Source organism: Wyeomyia smithii, chromosome 3, assembly GCF_029784165.1.
Source record: "Wyeomyia smithii strain HCP4-BCI-WySm-NY-G18 chromosome 3, ASM2978416v1, whole genome shotgun sequence".
NCBI lineage: Eukaryota > Metazoa > Arthropoda > Insecta > Diptera > Culicidae > Wyeomyia > Wyeomyia smithii.
In genome coordinates, this window is record NC_073696.1 from 173013275 (window position 1) to 173022809 (window position 9535).

General features: G+C 36.6%; 1 protein-coding gene across 1 annotated transcript in view; it reads left to right on the forward strand.

Annotated features, from left to right (window-relative positions):
- Positions 1 to 8619, forward strand: part of LOC129729436 (mothers against decapentaplegic homolog 4) — a 29248-nt gene extending 20629 nt beyond the window's left edge. Inside the window, exons 2-9 of the mRNA XM_055687998.1 lie at positions 2687 to 2943; positions 3018 to 3192; positions 3252 to 3431; positions 3588 to 3773; positions 4000 to 4771; positions 5019 to 5187; positions 5249 to 5372; positions 5436 to 8619. Coding sequence (XP_055543973.1) covers positions 2687 to 2943; positions 3018 to 3192; positions 3252 to 3431; positions 3588 to 3773; positions 4000 to 4771; positions 5019 to 5187; positions 5249 to 5372; positions 5436 to 5647 — 2075 coding nt within the window. The 3' untranslated portion in view covers positions 5648 to 8619. The remainder of the gene's footprint in view (positions 1 to 2686; positions 2944 to 3017; positions 3193 to 3251; positions 3432 to 3587; positions 3774 to 3999; positions 4772 to 5018; positions 5188 to 5248; positions 5373 to 5435) is intronic.
- Positions 8620 to 9535: the final 916 nt, after the last annotated feature.

Sequence of the window (9535 nt, forward strand, 5' to 3'; positions counted from 1 at the left end):
ATTTTTTTTTGCTTCTTAAAATTTTACCCTCTTTCGCCTCAGAAGTAACTTCTGGTTACGCCAATGCATCATACAAGTAAAATCAAGAAAAGAAATATTTATTTTATGTTCGTTAATCGCAAAATTTCAGTATTTTTGTGTGATTCGACTATCCGGAATGAAAATTTTTTTATTTTCCGGATAATCGAGTCCGACTTTTATTTAGGAATTTACTCTTTCGATACTATCCGGTCACGATTATTTAGTGGATATCGAAGATAAAATTAAATAAATATCCGTTGCAAAAATTTACAATTCTTGTTGAGTAATTTATGGTAATCATATTCATGAGATAAACTTTCAATCACCATCAACAGCAGCATTGCAGTTTCTCCTCGATTGCACACGTATAGAAATGTACGAACAAAAGTGTACCACTGCAATACAAATTGTACCGCTGCAGCGAATAGTACCGTGTACCGCTGAAATGTACGAATAGAAGAGTACGGCTGCAATCAAAGGCGACGAGAGACCTGCGGTTCTTTACTCCACTGGTACTGTTGCTTTTACCGGCATGTTTTCTTTAAAGACATCAGTTTTTATTAGGTTCTGAAAGCAGATTTAGAAATTGTTCAAGAATGGTAATTGTTTCAAACTTTTTGGATTGGGATGGGGAGTCTGTCAATTTTTTATTTCGATATTGATACAGAGAATATCACAGGGAACGGATGGTGTCCATTCCCGTCGTCTGTGCTAGAAATGCTCGCATGTAATTGGTTCATTATTCGCGTAAATTTGTTATTGAAACTTTTTATCAATTGCAATGAAATTAGAGTGATAACTAGCATATTACAAAATTGTTATACATTTTATCTATCCGACAACATATTGCTTATTGTTTTCCATCACGTGGTTTGAAATCTGACGCAACGTTTGCCAGTTTCATTTCCAATTTTACAGAATGCATCCCAGTATAGTAAACAAAGACGTAGTCCCACGTCAAAAACTTTGGTTGGCTGCTGAAAAATATGCACGTAAAATCCACCTGAAAAATCACGTAAGTGACTGACCTTAAGAAAATCTGCCATTTCACGTGACGTTAGTAACTTAGTACCAGCGCGTTGGTATTTGTGTTTTTTTAACTTTGTTAGTGTTAGTGCGACTGTGGTTTGACGTTTCCGACAACGATATTTACGTGAATTTTTAGTATGCAGAAAAGTTAATATGGCGGACAAAAACCTGCTGAGCTGCTCCAGCTAATTCAATATAGGAAAACACGCAATGTAAGTAGCCAGAATAATGTTCATATTAACAAAAGAAACATATAAATCTTTTGAATTTTCAGTTGGTGAATTCTTTTGAACGATTTGAATCGTCAACAGTCAGTTTCGAGCAGAACACCTCCGGCACCAGCTGCGGATGAACTGTTGACAATTGTTCCGATCAGTCCTGTTTCTCTCCTGTCGAAAATGTCGATTCGGAGCAAGTAATTATTTGTTGATATTTGAAAATAAATTTTATTTGTCATATGCGCCGTGTATTCTATTTACTTAAAGATCACGTGGATTCTATCTGAATAACACGTAAAAAGTACGTGAAAATCATGTGGGGTTTATGCGTTTTATTTCATCTATTTATCCACTAAAACAAAGTTTGTCAAAACAGCTAACACTAATGAACAAGGATTCATGAGTGGTGTTTTTCGAAATTGAATATCAGCTGATTTTTTGGTTGAAAACAAATCAGTTTTTTAAGGATACACGACTAAGCCTGTATTGATGAGATCTGGCGTAGAAAGCTCTATCGGCGACTACGAAGGTGCTGATATTTGTTTGGTTTCTGCATGAGAAAAAGAAAGATGGAAATATTTTTGCTTTTGTCATCACACACATTTTGACAATTGCATATGAGAGTTCGCCTAGGTGCAAAAAGCCTTTAAAACCTCCTCCAACTTCGTAGTCGCGAATTGGCCCTGACACAAGTAAAAGAGATTTTTAAGGCTGTTCGCACCTACGCGAGTTCTCATATGCAATTGTCAATTTATATGTAAAAACAAAAGCAAAAATATTCCCTTCTTCACTTTCGCAAGTAAAAACCAAACCAATATTAACAAAGTTGTCAGGGCCAATGGATGCCAACATTTTTGAGAAATCCATGAGGAGAATCATCAAAGAAATCTTGAACTCCTTAGAGTTAAATGCCACTTCATGACAGAGCGAATAAAAGAACTACCAGTGACTCGTTCGATAAAATTGCTTTCTTTATGATTATTATTATTGTTATTTATTTTAAGGACCTTCGAACTAATCGATTAAAAAACACAAATGATAATCCTGTTCTCCGGCGAAAAACTGTTTAGCACAGACCGGTTCACATTTCCCTGTATTATAAGAAAAACTTCGACATAAGACAGGCTGTCGTAATTCAATGTCAACTTGCAGTCATATCTCATACACAATTTCTTCAACTCATTGGCGCAATTATAGGTGCGAACTACGGTAAAATTGGCAATATTTTGGTCATTCGCGATTCAGCCATTGATATGTTTTAACCTTTAATAGATAGTTCGTCCTCACTTGCTCTCGCGAGAAGGCCGATATCGATACGCCACAAAAATACATTTTATTAAAATAATTCTTTTCATCTCATGCAAACTATGCATACCGGATTGTATGTACTTCTAAACATTTTTCTATTATCGACATAGTTGTTCGAGATATGTCATCAATACCTAGCGCTGCACCAACCAGTGCTGATGCTTGTCTCAGTATTGTACACTCCTTGATGTGTCATCGACAAGGCGGAGAAAGTGAAGGATTTGCCAAGAGGGCCATCGAATCACTGGTGAAAAAGTTGAAGGAAAAGCGAGATGAGCTGGACTCACTGATCACTGCCATTACAACGAATGGAGCTCATCCGAGTAAGTGCGTAACAATTCAACGGACTTTGGACGGACGTTTACAGGTAACATAATTATTATTACTTATTTGAAATATAAAAACATTGTTTTTTTTTTTTACAATAAATTGCTTGTACAGGTTGCTGGGCGCAAAGGATTCCCTCATGTAATTTACGCTCGTATTTGGCGTTGGCCAGATTTACACAAAAACGAACTTAAGCATGTGAAATATTGTCAGTTTGCTTTCGATCTCAAGTGCGATTCTGTCTGCGTTAACCCGTATCACTACGAACGGGTAGTTTCTCCTGGAATAGGTATAGTTCTGGAAAATACAACTATGAAATCTCATTTCACATTATTTTCGTTGCTTTAGATCTTTCGGGATTAACGTTACAGGCTGGTCCAAATCGCCTTATAAAAGACGAATACACTCCTGGATCCGTCAGTTCAGGATCGATGGATATTGATGGAAATGAGATCGGAACTATTCAACACCATCCGTCAATGGTACCAGGGTCTGGATATGCAATGGGGCTTCATCAAGCAGTTCCAGGTTGTTGTCAATTGAAAATTGTTTTATATATAATTTGTTTTTTTTTATAAATAATGTTCCATTTTATAGTTATTTTTATCAACATTTTTTTTATTCACTGGCTGATTTTGTTTCATTGATTTTATGTACATTTATTTAAATTTAAACGTAAACTAGATCAATCCCAAATAGGTGGTATGTTTCCTCCACCGCCAGGAAGTGGCCCTCGGTCGATACCGAAACTTGAGCCATCCGAGCAATCTCGAAACAGCAATGGAAGCTGGATAAGCAGCCAAAGCTCATCCTCTTCAGCGGCTGCCAGTTCTTCTCCACTCAATAGGCTCTCATCGTCTCTGCCACACTGTAAGCGATATTTCAAGAATATATCAATTATTTCATTAAACATTAAATTAAGTTTTATCAAGTTTTGTAGCCAGCATCATATTTTTCATGGTTCTGTTTATTCTAAAATTGTTAAGTTATTACACTTAGTTATTGATATTTATTCCTTTGTAATTTCTTTGTATCCAAAATAATAACTTTACATCTTTAGAGTTGTTGACTATACTGATTTACCTTTGTATAAAAGCATCCGTTCTAGGAAACCCGGTGAACCTGCCTAGTAGCGGTAGCTTGCGTGCGCCGCAAGCTCCCCAATCTCAAGGGCCTCAAGGTCCAGTTCAATCAAATTCTCAAATGACAAACGGGGGAAGTGGACTAATCGGAAGCTCATCGCAACCTAACTTAATAAATACTGAAGGGCAAACGCAGTACTACAACAGTACAGTAGATGCTCCTCTTACCTGTGATTCTCAACTCGGACAGAACCTCGGTGTGCAAGGCTCGATTTCTACAGCATCACCAGTATCACCTCATTTGCAGCAAAATGGTTATGTTCCAGCGTCTGGCAGTCAACAGCAACAACAACAATCACAACAGCCACATCAGTCGTCTGTCCAAGGACAATATGGACAACACCAGACCGGTTCAGTTACATGGTCTGGATCAAATACATTAACATATACGCAATCCATTCAACCTCCTGCACCGGATCCACGTTCTCACGCCGGCCACTCGCAATATTGGCAACACAATAGTGGGGCAGGCAATAGTAGTTCTAGCTCTGGTCAAATACAGGATGTTCCTGGCCAACCCCGGCTTCTCTCAAGACAGCCAGCTCCAGAATATTGGTGTTCGGTTGCATACTTCGAACTTGATACTCAAGTGGGAGAAATGTTCAAAGTACCCTCAAATAGACCTAATGTCACTGTTGACGGATATGTTGATCCATCTGGTGGCAATCGATTTTGTTTAGGTGCTTTGAGTAATGTGCATCGAACCGAGCAAAGCGAGAAAGCAAGGTAAGTTGCGTTAATCTCTTGAAATATCGTTGGTGTAAGATTATTAGCAATAAGTTATAATAGGCAATGTTTATGCCTGCTCTTTCGAAAAGATTTATATAATCTTATTTCTTGCTAGAAACATCCAATAGACTAATTACACGTAACTGTCAAACTGAACTGTACCCATTTTTTAAGTTTATTTGTTTTTCCTTCAAGAACATCGAAATATTCACGGCCGTTTTATGTTTTATGTCTCGTTATGCAGATTACACATTGGCAAAGGGGTGCAGCTGGATCTGCGCGGAGAAGGAGATGTCTGGTTACGGTGCTTAAGTGATCACTCAGTATTCGTGCAAAGTTACTACCTAGATCGCGAAGCTGGTCGAACACCCGGAGATGCAGTTCATAAAATTTATCCGGCTGCATGCATAAAAGTACGAAACTTGTAATAAATACTGTAATAAATTATAATTGACTGAAATTTCTCTTATTAAGGTTTTTGATCTCCGTCAGTGTCATTTGCAAATGCAATCGCTGGCAACAAGTGCTCAAAAAGCGGCACAAATGCAAGCGGCAGCAGTAGCCGGTGTTTCGGGTTTAGCAGTTGGTGCACCCCGAAGTGAGTTACATTTTCTACAATAATTAGTAAGTACCTACTAATCAAATGTTTCGTCGTTTTAAGATCTGTCAGCTGCAGCTGGAATCGGAGTTGATGATTTACGACGACTCTGTATATTGCGATTATCATTCGTAAAAGGTTGGGGACCTGACTATCCACGTCAATCTATCAAAGAAACACCATGCTGGGTAGAAGTGCACCTACATCGAGCGCTCCAACTACTAGATGAAGTACTGCACCAGATGCCAATTGATGGGCCACGTGCGGTTGAATAAGCGAGTGTAGCGCAACACAACGTTGAAGGCATGATTTTTTATGCTAAACTGTATTATAATTTACCACACGTGTTATTTATAACGCGTATGCAAGATTCAAGTCAACATTTTTTGTCTCGGTTGTAGTAGTATACCTAGAGCTTGAGTGTAATGCAAATTATGATGCATTTGGCGGCAGTTTAAAGTTCAAACAAGATACATTGCAGTACAGAATTGCTAAATTTTTGGGTTACTCCTTAACTGTTTCTCAAAATATGGATAAAATGTGATTCGTCAGTCGGTAAAACATATATAAAAACGGATACTTGTGAAATACCTACGTTATTAGTAATAATGTTCATTATGAAGCCAATTATTGTGCTTCTAATTGAAGCATACAGCGGAGTAGATGGCAAAACGAGTTGAGACGGATTACAACCAACAAAGCTCTACCTCTGACATTGAAATTAAATTAAAAATACGTTCATTTTGAAGAGTTTGAAGCTACACCTATTACTCAAATCGTTAATCTCGTTATAATTTTTTGTTTTATTTAGTTCTGTTTTCTATGGAATGTTACACTTCTGTCATTAGTTACTTTTAGAACGTGTTTAAACGATAATCAACAAAGAAACCTACTTTTTTAAAAAACCAAACGAATTTTTAATACATGTTCGGCATATTTGGTTAAACTGCACCTTCCAGCAAATTAATCACAAATTGTACTAAATTCGTTCAAATACCGCCAGTTTCCGCTGCCACTTAATAAGTACGGCCAATCTAGTGGTTCTTTCCTTCCGGTATGCCTTTTGTGCCACATTAGTTGTGGCATTCTACGTCCTCTTTAATTGTAATGCACGACACTATTCTATGAGGCAACGATGCAATCTCTGGTACATAGAAGAAAAATGAAATTTGTAACGGCCTAATTATCCTTACATCATGACAATTCAACTAACATTCAACAGTTCAGTGTGACTACAATCGTGTGATGCTGTTTGCAATGGAGCATTCATACAATGAACATTTTGTATCATATAGGGTATCGAACGTCTTCGTCAGTGGTTTTCTGGCCCCCTTTTGCATAAGATTGCTGCAGAAAAACTGACGAAGACGTTCGATTAGAAAAACAGTCGCGGTAAACTTCGTTAATATTGAAACCAATTGGGATATATGAAAACATTTGCTTCAGCCTGCTTGCAGTCAAAACAAAAAACAACATCAACAAACGCAAAATCGGCAACATAATTTCAGCCGGCCCTCACTTGGGCGATGCAGAGATTCTCAAACGATTCCAGATTTATCATAGTTTTGCATCATAGTTTTAATTTTGATGATGAAGATGCCCTGCTGAATTTCAACCAGCTTCTATTATAATTATTGCCATCACTAAAACTGCTAGTTATGCCCTTATTCTCGAAAGTTTCCAAAATATTTTGGCTCCGAATTCTTCAAATTCTTGCTACTATTTTTAGATACTTATTTTCCACTCGTCCTTTGCGTTTAAGACATGTTTTTGACCTGATGAAAACATATTATGGCTGCTCAATGTATTACCGAATCATATTTGCAACTAAATAATTTTCAACAGCATGATGACGCATGTGTTTGAATCATATTGTTTACTTTGTTGCGTCATCACAGCATGAATTCACAAAAGAGTGTATAAAATATACTAAGGTTAAAAAATCATGACTGAATAATTTCCCGCTTAAGTCGCCAGTAATTATGTAGGCGGTTTCAATTTTAAGAGTTCGATATACAAACTTTGTACGAATTGTTATTGATCATCAGAAGGTCTGTTGATTTCATGAATCTTAACAAGATGCATCAAAATAAGGCAAATAGTTCACAAGTGCAATGACAGACGCAAATAATAAAAAATTTGCAAGTTAAGGAAATTTTGGCGATTAAAATTTGTTGCACATATAGATTATGCGTTGATAGATATAAGGCAAAGTTATTTTGTTATTTTCTGTAGTGTGTGAACTTATATTATAAATGAGTCGACAAAACTTACGAGTAACGTCGCTTAGGCGTCCTACACAAATTACGTAACGCTAAAAACCTAGATTTCAGACCCCCCCCCCTATGTAACGATAAGTAACGTTAGATATGATTCCCCCCCTAAAATTACGTGACGCTGGACAACCTGTCCCCCCCTCCAAATTTGCAATTTTGAGCAAATATCACAGTTACGTAACGAGCTCAACTATCCCCCCTCCCCCCTATGTAACAATAAGTAACGCAGACTCAACCCCCCTTCCCCTTCATGCGTTACGTAATTTGTGAACGACGCCTCAGAAGTATAGCAACACAGTTTATACACTACCAAGATTCCCTCAATTTCTGTCTAACAGGAGCAGATGGTAGGTCATATAACTACAAACCTAATTAAAAAAAACTCAACGCTGTAACTGTAACTTCGAAAATGCAAAACCGGTCGAGTGAAAAATATCTTCTGCATTCAAAAACTACTGGCATAATATGGCGAACATTTTTTATTACATGAAATCATGGAACAGTTTTTTGTATTCTAAAACTGTTATATTACAAAAAAAGTGATAGATTTGAAATTACGAAACATTTTGTTGTATGCATGCATCGCTTTAACCTGTTGTTTATGTTTAATTAAAATGAGAATAAAGAAACCTGTTTATGGAAAAGTGTTTCTATTTTGATTTTGTTTACACATAATAATTTTCATCGTAATGAAAAAAAGTCTCTACCATTTATTGACTTAGGTTTTATAGAAGAGCAGATAAAATAAAATTATAGTAGAACTAAATATGACATATAAGTTGCACAAAAGTTTGTATATGACCTTAAAAGCTAATTTAACAAAAATATAACACATTTATTTTAAGAGGAAAAAATCAATCTAGATTATGTTATGTCTAACTGCATACATTTAAGCATGCATGTATGAGTGATGAGTGAGCTGTGAGATCGAAAAAATATGGAATAGAAATAAATATTACACCTATATGATATACACATTTTTTTATTGTTTGTCTGCCGAAATTTGAAAAAAAATAAAAAGCTAACGTTTAGGCGCAGATTTAGGTGTACCCTTTTAAACCATTTCTCGTGGATGATTGTACAATTCAACTTTCACTTCATTCTAGTACTAAATAGAGACGCAGTATTTTTTTGTTAGAGGATTAGAAATATATTGTTCATCGATATAAACTTTTGCAATACATCGCTGTTTACTATACGTGTCCTCTTGCATATATACTGGTGCTTATTACGGGAGTCACTTCACGGTGAAATCAGTGAAGTGAACAAAATTCTATTACGTAACTCACGTAAGTGAGAAAAACGTCGCAAAGTGACATCTGCCGCGGAATCTGGGTTATTATGAGTGTCATATCAGTAAAGTGAGAACGGAAAAAGCGACGTATCGCGTGGAATTATTTCACGACCATTTTGGACGGTGAAATGATTCCACGAAGATGTCATAAGTTTTAAAGTTGATTGATTTGTGATCTAATGGTAAATATTAAATTTTTTCTTCAGTAACGAAACGAATCAGAATTTGTTCCGTGCCTTAAAGCGGTCAAATTATCATTTTTTGCCCGGTGAAAAAAATGCAACTAGTTTGCAGGTAATTTTCGATACCGAAAAAAAACTTTTTTTTGATGCCGAATGTTTTAGAAATGCAGAACACGTCAAGATCTGGTGTTATCTAAAAAAACGGGAAAAAACGACTTTCTGGGACTTAGAGATTTTTGAGCTGGGAAACAATCTCATTTCACTTGTCCTATTCTCAATTTCACTTCACTGTCAATCTCACTCCACGGAGGGGATTTTTGTCACCTCACTTGAGGTGGAATCGGGAATAGGTCTAAAAAAGTGAAGTGAGCGTGAGAGTGAAATATATTTCACCGTGAAGTGACTCCCGTA